Consider the following 20,511-nt stretch of genomic DNA (forward strand, 5'->3'; position numbering starts at 1 on the left):
TATAAACACACATACATACAAATATATCCTCATATACCTCCCAACACAAAAGTCATTGTAAAAGGACACAAGGGAACTTTTCAGAATGATAGAAATGTTTACAACTACATTGTAGTGATGGCTGCACAACCCTATAAATTTACTAAAAAAAAAACACGGAATTGTACAGCTGTAATCGGTAAATGTTACAGTATGTAAACTGTATCTCTCATGTATACAGCTGTTAAAAAAAAAAAAAAGCCAGCACCTTAATGGGGAAAACTCTGAAGACTTTTTCACTAAAGTCAAGAAAAATAAGGACTTAACTAATAAATAACATTAGATAGGTACTTGCTAATGCAATTAGACAAGAGAAAGCAATTAGAGGTGTAACAATTGGGGATGTGCATGGCTTGGGGTGAGGGGAGACTATCTCAACCTCAATTCGCAAATAATAAATTTAATTGAAAAACCCAAAAGAATCAATGGAAAAATTATTCCAAACAATAAGAAAATATAGTAAAATGGTAGGACATAAAATTACATACAGAAATCAAGCCCTCATATATATAATAATAATCAGTAAGGAGAAATAATAAATAGGAAAAAATGAAGTAAAAATAGAAAAGACAACCCCATTAACAATGGCAAAAATAAAAATAGACTTAAATTCAACAATAAACAATATAAAACTTATATAAGAAAAACTATAAAACAGCATGCCTGAAGGAAGCAAAGTGAACAACAGGGAAGACAAACCACGTTCTTGGAAAGGAAGATTCTGCATCATTAAGGTAGCAGTTTCCTCTAAGATAATCTGTTAATTTAATGCAATCCTAATGAAAACATCTCCAGGATTATTGTTTCCTGAAGCAAGACAAGTTGATTATAAAGTGAATTTGAAAGAATAAATAAGAATATCTAGAAAAATCCTAAAAAGGCAGAGCAATGATTGGAGAAAAGTTCAAACCCTCTAAGATATTAAAGCACGTTATAAAACTTCTATGATACAAGCATATATAAAACTTCTATGCGATACAGGCATATAAACAGACAGACCAATGGAGCAAGATAAATATACCCTAATGCCTATAGAAATTGCGTATATGATTACAGAGCTATTTCAATCAATGGGAGAAAGAAGCACTTTTTAATAGGTAGCATTGTTTCACTGGCCTTACAATATGTTTAAATGAGAAATTAATTTTGCCCATTTTTAACTTCTTATATCTGAAATCATATAGTATGCTCTCTATTGCATCAACTCTTTTCACTCAACATTATTTCTGTGAGAAACATAAGCAGTGCTGCATCTATCATTTAATTTGTTCCCTTTTATTGCTATGTAGTATTCCACAATACACATATACAGTTTATTTACCAATCTACTGCTGATGGGCATTTGGGCTGCCATGAGCATTGCTGCAGGAATATTTCGGTAAATATATGCACTCACTTCTGTTTTTTCCCAAGGTATAAAATATTTAATAATGCTTTGTTGATTTATGTTTTTTTAAAATGCACTCCTCTGTGATAGGCCTGCATACCCAGACTTATCAATCTTACTAAAAGTAAAACAAGCAGATATTGTATGTAGTTTGATGTAATGCAACAAGAAAATTGGATCCAAATCTACCTATTGGACAAACATGTGAAACGATGTTTAAAGTATGCGGCCGGCCAAATGTAGAATAACTCAGTTTCTTCAATATATATACAGAATAGAGTTTAAAGAAAAAAGTGGAAACTAATGTAAATTAAAAGAAACTTAAGAGACATACTGATCAAATGCATTGTGGAGAGCATCCTGATTTGTGTATTCTTGAAAATTTCCATGAGAAAAAGTTAAAAAAAAAAAACAACTTATGAGCTATGTCAACTACTGATCTACTAGTTCTTAAAGGAGGTACAAATAAAGCTGGTAAAGATTATCTTGTCTTAAAAGTTAACTGCTTTGTACTTACCCACAATAAAAATTGCAGAGCCGAATAGCTATATCTGTCAAAAACCTCAATTTTAATTTTTAAAAAAATGTATAAATGGAAAGGCAGGAGAAAATAAATTGAAAAAATAAAAGTTACTTTTCTCGAAGGTGACCTTCATCAAATCTATTTTAACACAACAAAAGTATTAGTAGACAAGAAACTGAAAATCTAATGGAAATATGAGATAAACACAAAAAAGACAGGACAAACATATATTGTAACAGTTATACATAGTTAAACATATTTTCATGAATTTCAAAGATATGATAATGAGAGGAAGTTACTTTTTTACCATAATCTGAAATCTTGGTGCTAAGAACTTTAAAACTTGATATACATATGATTGGGGCCCTGATTTGTATATATAAATTTATATACATACAAATATGTATTTTTTAATTACATTGATTTTTTAATTTTTAAAAATCAAAACCTAGAAATAGAACACATAAATTCAGCCCATCTGTTAGTAAATGTAAATGTCTAAATAAAAGGAGAAAGCAAGAAAAATTTGTGAACGATTTATGAAAGCAATACCACAGAACTTCCAGCCAACTTACAAAAAGGAGGAAAAAAAGACTGAATTTCAAGAGAGAACCATCAGGAGCTTATCTTAAAAAGATGTTATACTTAGAAAAGGATCATAAAATAAAACAGTAGCTCTGCATTGAAGGACGCTTATTTGTTAGTGTGGCAAATCTTTATAACTCTATCAAAGTCAATATGCAAAAGCAAACTAAGGAAATACAACATTATGTTCTATAGTCAGATCTAACAATTGTAGTGAAGATTAAGATTTAGACAAAACTAAAAACATGAAACAAATGGTCAATAGTGGGTGAAAGAAGCATAATGAGGATGCTAGTTAAAAGAATGTTAGTAACTGTTTTTGCTCTTTTGTAGACAAGCTCCCAGCTTTGTATCCAAGTAAAACATTCAAAAACATTTAATATACTATAGAAGCTCAAAAAGTATTAATATAAAAGCATTCCTGGGACTTCCCTGGCGGTCCAGCGGGCTACCACTGCAGGAGGTGCAGGTTCAATCCCTGGTGGGGGGAGGCAGGGGACTAAGATCCCGCATGCCGTAGCCCCCCCCCAAAAAAGTATTCCTCTTAAACCAACTCAAAAGACTCTAGAATATTAGCTACCAAAACAACGTATGAATGAAACATTTAAAATTTTCATTTGCTAAGAGTAATCATGATTTAAAGGATAAAATGTAAATTAATATTTGAAGACTGCTGCCAAAAACTTGGTCTACAAAAGCATAGTTAATTACAATCCCATAAAAATAATACAGTATTCTAGACAAAATGGACCCGCAAGGATGAGACTGGCAGAATAGCAAGTTTATCGGGGACTGTTTTTTTTAATCTATTACTAAATTAACTTTCTTAGGGACTTCCCTGGTGGCAGAGTGGTTAAGAATCTGCCTGCCAATGCAGGGGACATGAGTTTGAGTCCTGGTCCAGGAAGATCCCACATGCCGCAGAGCAACTAAGCCCATGCACCACAACTACTGAGCCTGTGCTCTAGAGCCTGCGAGCCACAACTGCTTGAGTCCACGTGCCACAACTACTGAAGCCCGCGCAACTAGAGCCCATGCTCCGCAACAAGAGAATCCACAGCAGTGAGAAGCCCACACATCACAAGGAAGAGTAGCCCCCACTCGCCACAAGAGAAAGCCCGCACACAACAACAAAGACCCATCGCAGCCAAAAATAAAAATAAATAAATAATAAAAATTTAAAAAGAAGACACTACTACAGATCAAAGGCAAGTATAACATGACTAAACTCAAGTGTAAAAAGAGAAAGTCATTATCCTTCATTCTTAAACCTTTTTAGATTGAGGTTTTTAAAAAGAAAAGAAAAATAATCTCTTCTGGGCTATTTTTTATTATTATATATATATATAGGGCTTCCCTGGTGGCGCAGTGGTTGGGAGTCTGCCTGCCAATACAGGGGACGCGGGTTCGAGCCCTGGTCTGGGAGGATCCCACATGCCGCGGAGCAACTAAGCCCGTCAGCCACAACTGCTGAGCCTGTGCGTCTGGAGCCTGTGCTCCGCAATGGGAGAGGCCACCACAGTGAGAGGTCCGCGCACCGCGATGAGGAGTGGCCCCCGCTCACCGCAACTGAAGAAAACCCTCGCAAAGAAATGAAGACCCAACACATACAAAAATAAATTAATTAATTAATTTAAAAAAATTATATATACAAACACAAAATGAAACAATCCTATTTTCCTGAAATCCAATCATTTAAATACTCTGAAATTTACATAAAGAGCGTTACTGGAGGGAAAAAACTTCACTTAATTAGAGGTTGTGATTTTTAACAACTAACTTTTATTAAGTGCCAGAATGTGTCAGAACTGTGCTAAAAGAATGCCATTCACTCTCATTCAAGCCTTGTAGCAAAGATATGTGGTGGACCCGACTAATATTCTTATTTTATAGAAAAGTAAACCACCTTGGAGAGGTTAATCATTTCCCCAAAGTCACATGGAGAGCGGGTGGCAAACCTGAGATCCAGCCCATCCTACAGACAGAGTTAAATACTGGGTACTGCATCACATTCAAGGCCCTTTAAGAGCACGTTTTATAGTGAAAAACTTTAGACTTGGAGCACTAGAAATCTGGCAATTTCCAGATACATCTGACTTGATTTTAATATTGTTGATCTAAAGGACTTTTTTTTAATCTTTGTTTTGAGATTTGGAAGCATAACTAAACAAATCCTTAAATCCATCATTTTTGTGGCAGCAAAGCTAGTTTAAAATGAATGTATTTCTTCTTCACTATAGAAGGAATTATTTCACTCTTTTCTCTCTCATCTCACCTCCAGGGCATCTCCCAACAAACTTAAAAGTTGTGATTTCTGGGGTTTCCCTGGTGGCGCAGTGGTTAAGAATTCACCTGCCAATGCAGGGGACACAGGTTCAAGCCCCGGTCCGGGAAGATCCCACATGCCGCGGAGCAACAAAGCCTGTGCGCCACTACTACTGAGCCTGCGCTCTAGAGCCTGCGAGCCACAACTACTGAGCCCGTGCACCTAGAGCCCGTGCTCCGCAACAAGAGAAGCCAGCACAATGAGAAGCCCGCACACCACAATGAAGAGTAGCCCCTGCTCACCACAACTAGAGAGAGCCCGTGTGCAGCAGCAAAGACCCAATGCAGCCAAAAATAAGTAAATAAAATAAATAAATTTATTATTTTTTAAAGTTGTGATTTCTGAATATAGTTTTAAAACAACTGCAAGGCTTCCCTGGTGGCGCAGTGGTTGAGAGTCCACCTGCTGATGCAGGGGACACGGGTTCGTGCCCTGATCCGGGAAGATCCCACATGCCGCGGAGCGGCTGGGCCCATGAGCCATGGCTGCTGAGTCTGCGCGTCCGGAGCCTGTGCTCCGCAACGGGAGAGGCCACAACAGTGAGACGCCCGTGTACCGCAAAAAAAAAAACAACAAAAAACAACTACAGCATCAGTTTTTAATATGAAAAAAATTAGAAAATGTTTCCCCAATTCCAAAAGCCCAGACACACACCTCTTCTAAAATATTTTTGTGTTTTCAAATCTGTCCTTAAATCTGTTACGTTTATTACTGGTCATTCTCAGTGCTAAATTGTATTGGCTAAACAATCACCAATTAATATTTAAAGAAGATGAAAGAACTAGCAATTATTATAAATCGGTAATAGCAGGTAACATTTACTGAGAAATGACCACACACCAGACTTTAAAGGGACTGTGGCATGTAATACATAATGAGGCACTTCTATCAGCCCCATTCTATAAAGAAATGGAGCTTTAGAGATTAAGATTTGATCAACGTCATACCACTAATGGAGCTAGAAGAATACGAATCCAGACAATCAAATATACATTCCAATATAATTATTTGTACTCAATATGCAAAATCAAATATCATAGTCTTTGTCATGGTTATAAGAAATTTCCTTTTGCAAAATATCACAATAATTACCTTGTTATTAAATATTCTATTCACATATTACACCAGAAAAAGTACTCGCATTGGAATCCTGTGACCTTGATTCCCGGGTCAGCTGTGCTAACCAGCTCTGTGATCCTAGGCGAGTTACTTACCGTCTTTAGGCTTCTGTATTCTCATTGATAATGTGATGCAACTGGACAGGATAATCCTAAGGACCTTTCACCTCTAAATGTTTTTAACAGTTTATTTAAAAAAATAGCGGTTACTTAAGACTGTGTAAACTACTAGCCTTAAGCTGGTTCCGCTAGTTCAGGGAGGCAAGAGAAGGGTAATAAGGTTCTGGAGAGAAATATAAGTTGCTGTGAAAAAAATCAGTCACTTCTCTCTCTTTTTTGTTGTTTTTAAGCTTCTGTTCTATGTTACATAACTGTAAAGCTGTCAGATCAAATTCTGTCAAGTACTTTATGCTCTGCCCATGAGATGAACCAAAAGGCCTAACTAGATTCTACATGAATGAGAAAGCTTAATGTCGCCTTAAGCGAACTAACTCATCAAAAAGTTTACGCAGAATGGACAATGAAGTGTAAAAAGTGTCCAAATTAATTTATAAATTAAGCAAATGGCATGCTCATTAATCCTAGATAACCTGTAAAAAAAAATTAATGCTCACACCTCTTACGTAAGAACTCTAAGATGCCCACCAGCTATTTTACACCCATCTTTTAATAATTTCATCCTTTTCTCCTGAAAAATTATCTATTTGCAAGAATGAATGCTCTTAACAAGAAAGAAAATATAAGAGTTAAAAACCGTACTCCTATTATTGTGATTTTTTTCCCTATTTAAGGTTAATTACTGGATATCAACTATACTCTTAAAACAGGGAAATATATTTTTTAACTTTAGTCCCTAAATAATTTCAAGATTCTTATAGATTATTGCTATTATCTGGGGGCTTTAGGAGGAGAAGAAGATCCAAAAAATTACGGAAATTTTAGAGCTGAAAGAGTTCTTAGAGAAAAAACAATTATCTCAACCAATCCAAGGCATGATCCTACCTCTCTCTCCTCATTGTTCCCCCAACACCGAAAATAGCTTAGGTGTCCCAGCAACATAATCCGCAAGGCTCTCAACCTTTTACACAAAAGGCCTGTTTCTGGACCTTATTATGATTCTCCTCTTGATTCTTCCCTTGTCTCTTTCTAACATCATAACCTTCCCTAACGAACCTAACCCATGTACTACATCAGCTCAACTGAACTCTCTCCTACTCACCTTTTATCCTTCTATCCCTCCTACCCACACAAGGCCCTAGTTCCTAGGTTAATCCTTCTTTGCTTTTAGAGCTGAGTTTTTAAGTATGACAAAAACGAAACCACTGAACAGACTGCTACAACTATCAACTCTCAAGTGGGCTCAACACTACTGAGAAATCCTTTTCTATCTTCTGCGAGAGGAAAAAGATTTGATTACATATAGGTAAAGACTACCTATAAGTTTATGGGTAATGGGGCAGGAAGTTAAATGCGGTTCATACCTGTAACCTCTTTTTATTTCAAGTAGAAAACAAAATCATCTTTTGAAATAATCATCACCGAACCAACAGTGGACTACACACCTGGTTCTATTTGAAACATTTCACATGTATCCCTGATAGAGTTTTTATCCCAAACCCATGAAGTGGATAATTTATCTCATTTGTCAGATGAGGAAATTAAAACACATAGCAGCAGAGTAACTTATTCAAGGCACACTATAGTAAGTGGCAAAGCTAGAATCTGAACCCAGGCAGTCTAGCTGTGAGGCCTATCCTTTTAGTTACCACGCTATGTCTGAAAGCACAGCGCCTTAGGACCCTAAGATGGTATAAGATTGCTTATACATATCAAGAGAAATCTTAACAGTTTTCCTTCTAAAGGTTTAATTCCTCTCCATATCCAGAAAAATGGTCCTAGATCTAAGAAAACATTTAAAGATGAAGGTACTGGGTACCTGGTATGTTTTAGGGCTTACAAAAGCAAAATCCAGTCATATGTCATAGAATTTTGTACACGTGAAAGGTGGAATATGTAGAATACTAGTTAAGGGAGTGTGTTCTTGAGCCAAACTGCCAGGATTACTAGCTGTGTGACCACAGGCATATTACTTGAACAGATAGAGAAAAAGAAACTCTGAGGAAGGAATAAATTGCAAGGGTAAAACTAATAACTTTGAATACATAGTAAAATTTTTACATCTAAAAACAAAAAATTCAGAGGCAAACGTTATATAACCAATATGACCCACAAGAGTTAGGTTGCTTAATACAATGGTTTTTAAACTAAGATGCAAATAAACAAGCAAGTGGCATGGCCAATTCATAAAACAGGACAAACACCAAAAATGCTCAACTCTTAATTTCTTTTTAAAAAGCCTATTGCATGTACTTTTAAAACTAATTTATGAAAAATATTGGTATATACTTGCATGTTTATACAGAAGATGATGTGGAAGGGCATACATTATATTGTTATTGTTAACAGTAGTTATTCTTTTTTTTTTTTTTTTTCAGACAACACAAACACATTTATTTCAAATTTCTAGGAGGTAAAAAATGTCACATACTGATGCTTTAGGCATGCTCAGGGCCAGCGTATAAATACTCCACTCAGTGATATATCTTAACACAAATTTTGCATTAGTGAAAAGAAACTGGCAAAATCCTCCTCTCGCCATTCAATTTGTCAGACGTTGAAGACCAAAAGAGAATGTTCCATCAGTTTTAATTTTTAAATACGATTGTCACATTGGGAAAAATGAAATAAACACAGTAAAATAAACTGTACAAAGGCAAAGTAGAATAACAAAAAATATTTTACTAAAACATAAGATTTACAGAAGTTTCCAGACAAGCCATACAAAATGGTCACAAGCTTTTTCTTGAAGGGAGGATTCTACACTTGACAGCAAAGTCACAATGTTATTAGTGAGGGCTGTGATGTTTGTTTAATGTTCCCATTTTGGTTCAAACAATCAAGCTTGTCCATCTACAGTGTCTAAATAAAGTTAGACTTGGCTAGAGAGCATATTCTAAAGAACTGGTTAGCTGCTTTTAACCAATGCAATCAGATCACCATAAAAAGGGGGAAAGGAGCCCATAAAATTAAAATAAAACTACCTTCCCCCCACCACCAAAAAAATAATAATAATAAAGAAAAACACCCACACCCCTGCAGCTAACCCTGACAACTACCTTCATTCACAGTGCTTTATACTCAAACCATGATGGGGAAATGAATAAAAGCAGAGAAGGGCCACTGCTTTTAAACGTTTCGCAACAATACAGATGACACTTCTAGCCTCTGCTCATGCTTTACAACAGTGAATCAGGACAAGACATAGATTTGCTAATGTGCATTTAATCACCAAAGGACTGAAGATGTCTGGGGCTTTTATTCTGTAATGTTTCTAAGACTGTGTCCATTAAATGCAAACAAAAAAGGAAGAAGTCTTGGCAGAACAAGAGAAGTGATGCACACTTGATGATCGGATCGATTTAAATATTATTCATGGCATATAGCCTAGTCCATGCTCTAGCTGTTTCTATGGCTTGGGCTTCGTTGCTCTTCCACTGCTCCGCTACATCATTTGCTAATGGATCATCTGGATTGGGAGCACTTAACAAAGCCTGGATCGACAGCAGAACTGTGCGGATCTGCAGTGCTGGGGACCACTTATCTTTCAAAATATCTAAACATATTCTTCCCAACTTGTCTACATTAGGATGATAAATTTTGGTCATGAAACGTACTTTAGGGGCTGCCATTGGGTATTCTTCTGGAAGGAATAGTTCAAGTTTAAAAGTCCCTCCCTCAAACGGGGAATCCTGAGGGCCAGCAATGACCACATGAAAATAACGGGCGTTGCTCTCATCTGGTTCTGCTTTAATGCCGGGAACTGGCTCTGCCAGCAAACGCTGGGTTTCCTTGATAATCCTGCGGGGCAGCCCGGCCATCTTGTCAGATCCCCAACAGTAGTTATTCTTGATGAAGGAGGAAGGAGGGACCCAAGGGAAGAGACATGCGGGGAAGAAAGGAGATTCCATATAGAGCCTCTTCCTCAATCGTTTTTGTAGTGCAGTCTCTCCTGGATGCATCCGATTGACAAAATTTAGGTTACATGCCTGCATCCTACCTCCAAGGGAGACAGAATTTGATATGGGGGTTCTACCTTGGGGAGGCAAAACAGGGCTCATAGGGCTGAAATGAGACTCCTAAGCAAAATGAGTCAGAACACAAATACTAAATGACCACACCCAGGAATGGATGCTAAATCCTTTTCTAACTACATATACACTTGCAGCAAGATATAGAGAGCTACTTACACTCCTCAGATACATATGCAAAAGCCTAACAATAAATTAATAGGTGATATTTCCACTACTGGGCATATCCCCTGAGAAAATCATAATTCCAAAATGGTCATGTACCACAATGTTCACTACGGCTCTACAATAACCAGGACATGGAAGCAACCTAAGTGTCCATCGACTTATGAATGGATAAAAAGATGGGGCACATATATACAATGGAATATTACTCAGCCATAAAAAGAAACAAAATTGAGTCATTTGTAGTGAGGTGGATGGACCTAGAGACTGTCATACAGAATGAAGTCAGAAAGAGAAAAATAAATGCCGTATGCTAACACATAATATGGAATCTAAAAAAAAAAAAAAAAAGGTTCTGAAGAACCTAGGGGCAGGACAGGAATAAAGACGCAGATGTAGAGAATGGACTTGAGGACACGGGGAGGGGGAAGGGTAAGTTGGGACAAAGTGAGAGAGTGGCGTGGACATATATACACTACCAAATGTAAAATATCGATAGCTAGTGGGAAGCAGCCGCATAGCATAGGGAGATCAGCTCGGTGCTTTGTGACCACCCAGAGGGGTGGGATAGGGAGGGTGGGAGGGAGATGCAAGAGGGAGGAGATATGGGGATATATGTATAGCTGATTCACTTTGTTATAACGCAGAAACTAACACACCATTGTAAAGCAATTATACTCCAATAAAGATGTTAAAAAAATTTTTTTAAGTTATACAAAATTTTTTTAAAATGTGCTTATAACTGAAGCTTCCACTTGACTGACTACATATAGTACTACAGAATACACGTGCCTCTAGAACATGTCAGCTACTCTAGCCCTTCATGACCCAGCTTACCGAACACTGTTTATCTCACAGGAGCGGTGGTCTACAAACATCAGGAAGGGCAAAATAAGAACTACTGAAATGAATACACCATAAAGTTTTGTCCTTCATTTCAACATCAGACAATCTATTTTTTTTTAAACCTGGTTTCTTTACCATGGAACAGGTCTGATTTAATAGTGCTTAAAGTTAACAGGGGTTTGGTAGAAAACCTCAAGGACACAGGCAATTTTTAAAAACAGGAGTCCAAACAACATGCATATTGTTGTAGATATCTTTAACATAAAATATCACAGGTTTGTCTCATTTAGAACCACGAAGATGGATATTTTCTTTTTTTTTCTTTTTTTTTTTTTGCGGTACGCGGGCCTCTCACTGTTGCGGCCTCTCCCGTTGCGGAGCACAGGCTCCGGACGCGCAGGCTCAGTGGCCATGGCTCACGGGCCCAGCCGCTCCGCGGCATGTGGGATCTTCCCGGACCGGGGCACGAATCCGTGTCCGCTGCATCGGCAGGCGGACTCTCAACCACTGCACCACCAGGGAAGCCCAGGATATTTTCATTTTAAAGGAAATACTCAGAACAAAAAGCAAAAACAAAACAAAACTTGGTGCTTAATTTTGGCATATGATTTATGAAATATTCTGCTGAGTCACAATCAGCACCACCAAAACCACCCCGCCCCACCCCTAGTATTTTCACTGCACAACAAATAAATGTAACCAAGGGCTGCTGCTATCTGCAGAGTATCACCCCAACTTGGAAAACCAGCCGCCTCCAGCCCACAGGCTAACCACTCCGCTCTACCTTCCAGGCTTCTCCAACTCTGCACGTAAGACTCATGGCCCCATACACCTGCTCTTGCAATCCTCGTGCAAACTCAGGTGTGTATGCTTACCCAGGTCAAGTGAAATTGTTTTCTTACCTTTCACTGGCAGCAGTCCCGGGAAAAAAGAGATAGTAGTAGCCTTCCTCTCTGGCTTCAATACATATTTACTACATAAATGAATGACTGAACAAAGGTTTGTATAAATAAACCACACACTGGTGCTAGGAGCAAGAGCTGCCACAGATGAAACACGTGAAGTTCTGCTGCTAAAGGAAGAGCAACAGATAGTCTCTCAACAGGCAAAGATAGAAGTGAAGACCCTCTAGTAAAGCAACTATACTCCAATAAAAATTAATTTTAAAAAAAAAGAAAAGAAGAAAGGAAGACCCTCTAAGAAGGTGGGAATGCTAAATGGAAGCCAGAAAGCATGCTGAGAATGGCAAGTAGTCGGATTCACCAACAGAGTTAAGGTATATAAAAAGTAGTAGTGGTAGGTACACTAGGAAAATAAATTGATAGAACGTAACAGGCCAAGAATACCAGACTGAAGAGTTTGGACTTTATCTGGCACACAGAAGGAGGCAATTTAAAGATCCTGAGCAGAAAAGAGACATCCAAGGCTATGCTTGAAGACAGTTTATCTAGCAGCTGTGTGTAGGATGGATTAATAGGTAGAAATGAAGGCAGACCAGTTGAGAAACTCATGAGTTTCTCGTAAGTTCCTTGTGCATACTTCTTTTAACATACTTACCACATGAGAGTGTGATTTACTTTTCTTCGTCTATTCTACCAGGCTCAGAACTCCAGAGAAGCATAATCCATTTTTCCAAACATATAAAAAGTAGGGATGAATCAAATGATCTCTGATGTCCTTTCTAACTAGTAACTTAGGTGTCTATGTTCGATTACTTAGAGAACGAAGATAGGAAATAATTTACAAAGGGGTGGTATCATCAAATTCATTTATAACCACTTTTTATAATTCAAAATGTTTTCTGATGATGGAAGATCATTCATCGCTTGCTTACCTTGCACAAGACATTATGTTCAATACTCTACACATATTATATCACTTACTCCTCAAAATGACCCTATGAGGCAGGTATTCATACATTCTTCCAACAAGCCTCAGGTGTGAAAAGGTTAAGTAAGTTGCCCAAGTTCACACAGCTAGTAAGTGGCAGAGTCAGTCTCTAAACCTAGGCAATCTCTCTCCAGAACCTGGATTTAACCAGGTTCCCAGGTCAAGACAAAAGGTCAGTATAACCCATAATGTATCTAATCATACAATTATCATAGAATATATCAAGCATATTGTTCAGTCACTCTTTAAGTGTTAGATTTTTTAAAAATCTTGCAGTATCCTCTCTTCAGACTTCAGATACTTGAAAAATTTGAAGAGTCAATACGCAGATGAAAACTTAAGACTTTTTCAACATATCTCTAAAGAGTAAAAGAAATGGGCCTTCCCAACAATAAATTCTACCCACAAATGTATCACGCCGCATGAAAACACAGACCAACCAATTAGCTGATCAGAGTCCTGTTAGTGACAGCTGATACATTCCAACTCTGGTTGGAGTAACATCTCTCTGCCCTGTTGTAAATAAAGAACATCCGTGCGCCAGTTCTAGAAAGGAGAGCCAAGAGCTTCTAGACTTCAGCTGAGTGGTTATTTGTGTATGAAACTGTAAAATCATATGAATCATTTTATAAAATAGAACTATGCTTTTTGTTGTTGTTGTCGCCATTCTGAGAAGCTACTCAGATACAAAAAGTTAGTATTCTCCAAACACAATTTACTCAGAATCACTTCCATTTCTTTTTCACGGTTTAGAAAAATTTATCAAGAAATCTCCTCAGCCTTGAAATTAATTTCAAGGACTTTTAGATATGCATTAACTTACAAAGCTAAATATCAAGACTTCTAACATGTGGTTGTTGTTTGCTAAATATAGCTCTATTTTCCACTCATATGATTAATTAATAGAAAACAGATTCTTAGTCTGGGATCCACAAAAGCTATAAAGGGGACTACATGAATTACTTTCAATTTTTCAAAAAACACGTATTTCCCCTACATAATACACAAAATAGTGAAAACCAAAGATTTTCTTGGTTTTAACTAGAATTCTACCAACTCAACTCATTTTGGTTATACTTTATCTCAGGTAAAGCAAAAGCTCTGACAAGTGGTAGAGAAATCACAATTTTAAAAAAGAAAAAGTAAATCAGTGCTTTGAAATGTACCTCAAAAAAGTGCTGTACATGGCGCGATGTGGGGAGAAGAAAATAAAAGGGAGAAAAAGATTAGAAACACTGAACTAGATACCAAAAAAAACAAAAACAAAAAACGATCCTAATCTCAGAGATGATAACATTAGTTGTAGCTCACCTTTAGGAACATTGTAACATTTACCTCTGCCAGAATTTTGAGATAAGCTCTGTTACAACTACTCTTTTATAAAGCCAGGGTTCAACCTTATGTCTATTTGGTTTAAATTGTGGAATTATACTGCCTCTGAATAATAACTACTGTTAACTTAAGAATCAGAATAACTTCATCTGATATATCAGGGGCTGGCTGATCTAAACCTGAAAGCATTGTTAATACGTATAAGACTTTAGAGGGACTTCCCTGGTGGTCCAGTGGTTAAGACTCCGTGCTTCCACTGCAGGGGGCTCAGGATTGATCCCTGGTGGGGGAACTAAGATTCCACATGCCTTGCCATGTGGCCAAAAAGTAAAAATACTTCAGACTAAAAAGTTCCTTATCAGTACAGTTTATTACTTTATTAATCATTGTACAACGAACAGTCAAGCTCATTGACTTTTTCTCCACAGCTATTCATTCTTAAATTGGCTTCTCCCCTTATCGCTATACTTATATTACTTTTCTTAAGGCCTCCAAGAACCTCTCAATTCCCAAATTCAAGGGATTATTTTCATTCTCACCCCTCTTGTCCTTATGACAGACCAGACCCAACTGACTATTTTCTGCCACTTAAAAGTTTCCCTCCTTCCCTGGACAACACTCTCTCTCAATTCTATTTTTTAGCTTCTTTCCCTCAGTTTCTTTCAGCAACTGAACCCTCTCCTCTGCACAATCCATAAATGCAGGGGTCCCCCAACATGCAGTCTGGCACTTTTTTTTCTTTCTTTCTTTCTTTTTTGCGGTACGCGGGCCCCTCACTGCTGTGGCCTCTCCCGTTGCGGAGCACAGGCTCCGGACGTGCAGGCTCAGCGGCCATGGCTCACGGGCCCAGCTGCTCCGCGGCATGTGAAATCTTCCCGGACTGGGCACGAGCCCGTGTCCCCTGCATCGGCAGGCAGACTCTCAACCACTACGCCACCAGGGAAGCCCTGGCACTTTCTTAAAGAATACGATTTACTAAGTTGATTTGTTCCCTATACATATTTGCAAAAATCTTTTCTGCATTTAGATTTTAAGGAATTTTTAACATTTTAATCCACAATACTTCACTAAACTATAAACACCATGAGGGTGGGGTCTATTTGGTTTTGTGGTCCATAACATAAGACACTCAGTGTTTGCTGAATACATGAAAGCTCCCTTTGGTGTAACCTAGAACTAACATCTCATTGGAGCAGCTGGTAACTAAAATCATGCTTTTTTTTTTTAAAGTATGTGCTAAGTCACAAACTTTCTGGCCCCAAAAATAGGTTGGACTAGATGAGTAGATTCCTCCTACAGAGCAGATAAACCTTAAGGTTTCATATACCAGCTCTAAAATTCAATGAGTCTAACAATTATCAGCTGTTCCCAGATTATCTTTAAATCATCACACCTCTTCCTTAATAAATACAACCTTGAGTAATTTTGTTGTTGTTGTACTAAAGAACTGTGAAATACCCCTACTACCGATGAAGCATGCCAAATTTAGTACTTTAATTTCAGGGTTAAACATACAAAGGATCAGAAGCCTAAAAGTGTGTGAAAAGAAAATCACTGTAAACACAATAATCGTGCAATTCTTTTTTTCAATTTAGAATCATAAAATCTTAGAAATGGGAATAAACATGAAAGTTTTGTTTAACTTCCTACTCAACCAACGATCCTTTCTACAGAATCCATGATATTTTTTGAAAACCTGCCCGAATACTCAATCCTTTTGTATTCTAATTAACTCTAAAAAGTAAATCTTAGGCATATGACTGAACCTAACACACACAGAAGGCTTAAAAAGGGTTAGTTAGGTAGGAGATAAGTAGAAAAATGTTAGGTTTTTCTTTCTCTTTTCAATTTCTCAACCATTGGTATAATAATGCTCAAAATCTCAAGCCACATTAAAGATAAAAAGGCACACCAAGATCACTTCCAAACTCAGGTTAATTAAATTCATTAGTACCAATTCAGTACTGACACGTGTATTAAGAGAATCAGTGTAAAGATATAGGGATTGTGTTTGACTATGTGCTGAACTTGCCGGCAGGAACAATCTCAATCCCTTGGGACGTAGCACAGGTCCAGTCAGGGCACAGGCAATCCTTAGCAGGCAATCTTTACTTCCTTAAGTTCTCTGAAACAAGACATCTCTCAGCTCATCTCTTGATGTCCAAGGTCCCTTTCACCTCCATAATTCTTCCCACAGAACATGTCATTAAGGAGTGGCATGACACTTCTGCTAGGGATGGTACATGATATGGAATCATGTGTTTGCAGAGATACTAAGTGAAAGAGTCTTCAACTAATCAGAAAAAAAGTTCAGAGTAATTTAATAAAGAGGATGACTCTCAAAAGCATCTAACTATAAAATATTTTGTTTTCTCCAAATCAAAGTTAAGCCTTTTGTTTGACATATATTGTATCTTTATTAGAGAAATGATACCAGTTGTAATGATTCGAATACTATTTCAAAGGTCAGTCTCATTTGGAACTTGTTAGAACCTAAAATCCACAGGTAAAGCATCTTAGGTTATAATCACTCAAGCAGCAGACCAATGGTGCTACTCATATAAGCTAAGTTCCCTAAGCCAATCCTCATCATAAATTCAAAGAGAGGAGTTCACTGTGACAGCTACAAGCTTTCCGTGAAAGGCTGTGATAGTTTACCTTTATTTGTACTGGAAGTCTTATCACAAACGGACTTTTCGCAGGCTCCTCTCACCACCACATTCCCTGGGCTCCCCCCACCAGAAAAAACAAACAACAACAAACAAGCAAAGGTTTTTAAAAACCAAAAACTTAGTCTCATCCACATACCAAAAACTTAATCTTGTCCATGTTAGTCACTAAAAATCGTTCCTCTTGAAGGAGAAAAGCAAAATACAGTTTGCAAAAATAACCTACACATCTTTTGTACATACACACATAAATGCAAGCAGACGATACAAGGCACATCAAACCCAGATCCATTTTAGTGAATTCCCTCCAGGGCCCAAATGTGTGTATTATGCAACTGCCACCATTCCAGACTTTAATCCCTGTCTGTGATGCAGTGATAAAATACAGATGACCGGAGTATAATCTACTAGGTACGTACGTATATTTGCGAGGAGACAAGTTAAAACAAGAATTACCAAATTCTCTGGAACCGTGAAAATGACGGAAGGTGTAACAGTTCTAAATCACAACTTTTCCTTTGGGTAGTCTTTTAGCAACCTGTCCCTACCCCCCTCAAAATCCTCACACGAGAGCGTTTTCATTGAGGTTTTGAAACGATATCCCAAAAGACGAAGGGGTAGTGGTTATTTTAGAATCTACTCCAGGCAAGACACTCATACCACTTTCCAGAAGCTGAAAAGCCAGTGAGATACTTCACCTCCTCTCCCAAAGGGCGATAATGGGAATAAATGTAACCCAGATCCCTGAGCCATAAACAAACCAAAGCTTCACCCACTGATTTCCTAGGGCACAGGCCTCGAAAAATTGCATAATGGGCAGCTAAGAATTAGAACAAAATTGTAATGACCTACATTCTAGAACGGAATCTATACAATACCTATTCCAAAAGCGGTTAAAGGTAAGGGCAGCGGTCAGAGCATCCGTGGCTGAACCCGAGTCCAAACGCTTCCGCCCCACCAGCCACCAGGTCCGCTTCCCCCACGCCGAGGCGACCGACCGGGCGGACAGGCTCCAGGTGGGAGAGGTGGGAGGGGAGGGGAGGGGAGTAGAGGGGGCACAGCAAGCAGCAGCTGGGGAACGGGCCGCGGCGGGCGGAGGAAGGAGAAGGAGGCATTCCCTCACACAAAATGGTGGCGCTGGCGCGGAGGCCGGCGCACCTGGGGCGTGCCACACGCCCCTCGGGGGAGCAGGCCAGTTACCCGCAGCTGGACGCGCGCCCCGGGCCCGGGTGGCCGGCGTGGGCCTGCGTCGCGCCCGAGTCCTCGGGGCAGCCCGCAGCTCTTGATCCAAGTCACCGCCCGCGCACGGGGGTGCGGGGCCGGGGCCGGCGGGGCGCGAGGCCGGACCGGGCAGCCTCGGCCTGGGCCCGCGGCCCCCGCCCGGGACGGGCCGCGCACTCACCTCCGACGCGCCGCCGGAGCCCGGGAAAGGAGGCGGAGCCGCGGGAATGAATGAAGCCGGCGGCGGCTCGCTGGCGACCCCCAGCCGGGCCCGGGCCGCGCCGCTCGCGGCTGCGGGGGCCGGTACAGCCGCCTGCCCCTCGCCCGGGACGCCCGGCTCCTGGTCGGCGGGTCGGCCGCAGCCCACCGTGCCCTCCGCCAGCGTGACGCACTCGCGCCGCAGCGTCTCCAGCCTTTGCAGCCGCGCGGCGCCCGCGCCCACCGCGAATCCCCCCGCCCGCCCGCGCCGCGCGGCCCCTCCTCAACGCCCGGGACGCCGCCCTGCCTCCCGCCGGGCTCGCCGGTTAGGCGGGCGCCGGGCAGGTGCGGGCTTGGCCGGCCGGAGGGCGCCACGCGGCCGCCGCCCCGCCACCCGCGCCCCCTCTCCCCGCTCCCGCCGCCGTCGCTAGTCAGAGCGCGACGCCCCAGCTCAGGCAATGGCCGGGTATTAAAGAGTGACCTTGGCTTAGGTATAAAAATAGGTGCGGGTAAGCTGCGGGGACCACGACGCTGAATTTGCGTATTCCTTTAATGTCAACATTCGCAGGATCCCGTTTGCACGCCCCAAGGAGTTCTCCTCTAGCGAGGGGCGGGACCTCCGGGAATTTATCCAGGGTGGGCGAGGCCTGCCGGCCTCGGACAGGGATGCGGACGGTGCGGAAGAAGTCCACAGGCCCCCTCCGGCCACCTCCCTCCGAAACCCACTGCCACACCGGAGGATGGAAGGCGAAAGGAAGTCGAGAGGCCCCTTCACAATTTGGACAAGCCCAAGTGCCCAGACTTCCATCTTGAGATTACAAGGAACCACCAGATTCCTGCGTTGAGCCTTTCTCTTTCAGAAACTAGCACACGCAAAACTATCCCTAACCCAGAAGGACCGCGCTCCACCCTCCTTCGCTTCCTTTTCCAATTCATTTCCCTTGCCTTAGCGCCCAGGGCCCTTTTGCTAATTACACTCCCAGGAGAGAGAGATAAACTCTCAAGTATTTAAAGTATGGTAGATTTCTTTAAAGTAATGCATGCCATGGTTTAAATATGTTTAATAAGTGTACTGAGGAATAGTATTGTATTTGAGTAATTTTAAGACTTCCTATTATCCATAAACTCTGGAAAATAAACTCATCATTCAAGAGGCGTGGCACTGTTTTTAGCTCATCCAGTACCTTTGAAATTGCTTCTTTAATTCCTCAGAAATATTTAGCAATCATAGTACCGACCTTTCATGAAGTTACTAACGATCAATGAGATCAATAAATACTTCAAAGAATACTTGTTGATGCAGAGATATTTGGCTCAGAATTTTTTCATCAGATAGACTTTTCTACCTTCAGTTGCTCGTAAGAATCAACCTCACATCTGTAATGTTTTTTTATTTGTAATATTTAATTAGCAGAAATCTGAAATGTTATACATAAAGTAGTTACCATTTTTGTGGACCTTAACAATGAACTAGATTTAATTGAGCAGGAATTTTGAATAGCTGGGGTTTTTTTTAATTTCTGAATTTTATTTTATTTTTTTATACAGCAGGTTCTTATTAGTCATCCATTTTATAGACATCAATGTATACATGTCAATCCCAATCTCCCAATTCATCACACCACCATCCCCACCCGCTGTGGCTTTCCCTGCTTGGTGTCCATACGTTTGTTTTCTATATCTGTGTCTCAATTTCTGCCCTGCAAACTGGTTCATCTGTACCATTTTTCTAGGTTCCACATATATGCGTTGATAGCGATATTTGTTTTTCTCTTTCTGACTTACTTCACTCTGTATGACAGTCTCTAGATTCATCCACGTCTCTACAAATGACCCAATTTCGTTCCTTTTTATGGCTGAATAATATTCCTTTGTATATATGTACCACATCTTCTTTATCCATTCATCTGTTGATGGACATTTAGGTTGCTTCCACATCCTTGCTATTGTAAATAGTGCTGCAATGAACATTGGGGTGCATGTGTTTTATCCACAGCAAATCTTGAATGAATGAAGTTGTATAACTCTGGAATTTATATTTCTAGGGCTGTATGTAAGTCGGAG

The 20,511-nt window shown here is 39.9% G+C and overlaps 2 protein-coding genes across 6 annotated transcripts in view; both read right to left on the bottom strand.

The window, feature by feature from the left end:
• FAM169A (family with sequence similarity 169 member A) overlaps positions 1-18,595 on the bottom strand; it is a 63,310-nt gene extending 44,715 nt beyond the window's left edge. For 2 of the 5 annotated variants that reach the window (XM_060143130.1, XM_060143126.1), the window contains exon 1: positions 18,431-18,595. The gene's annotated coding sequence lies outside the window, so the exon portion shown is untranslated. Of the gene's footprint in view, positions 1-17,906; positions 18,054-18,151; positions 18,385-18,430 lie in introns of those variants that run through there. The other 3 variants (XM_060143127.1, XM_060143128.1, XM_060143129.1) reach the window with 3 other exon arrangements.
• On the bottom strand, positions 8,758-9,923 carry LOC132518108 (ubiquitin-conjugating enzyme E2 N). Its single transcript, XM_060146121.1, has one exon. The coding sequence runs from the start codon at positions 9,914-9,916 to the stop codon at positions 9,458-9,460; it is 459 nt and encodes a 152-aa protein (XP_060002104.1). The 5' UTR covers positions 9,917-9,923; the 3' UTR covers positions 8,758-9,457.
• Positions 18,596-20,511: the final 1,916 nt, after the last annotated feature.

This window comes from Lagenorhynchus albirostris, chromosome 3, assembly GCF_949774975.1.
Source record: "Lagenorhynchus albirostris chromosome 3, mLagAlb1.1, whole genome shotgun sequence".
Classification (NCBI taxonomy): domain Eukaryota; kingdom Metazoa; phylum Chordata; class Mammalia; order Artiodactyla; family Delphinidae; genus Lagenorhynchus; species Lagenorhynchus albirostris.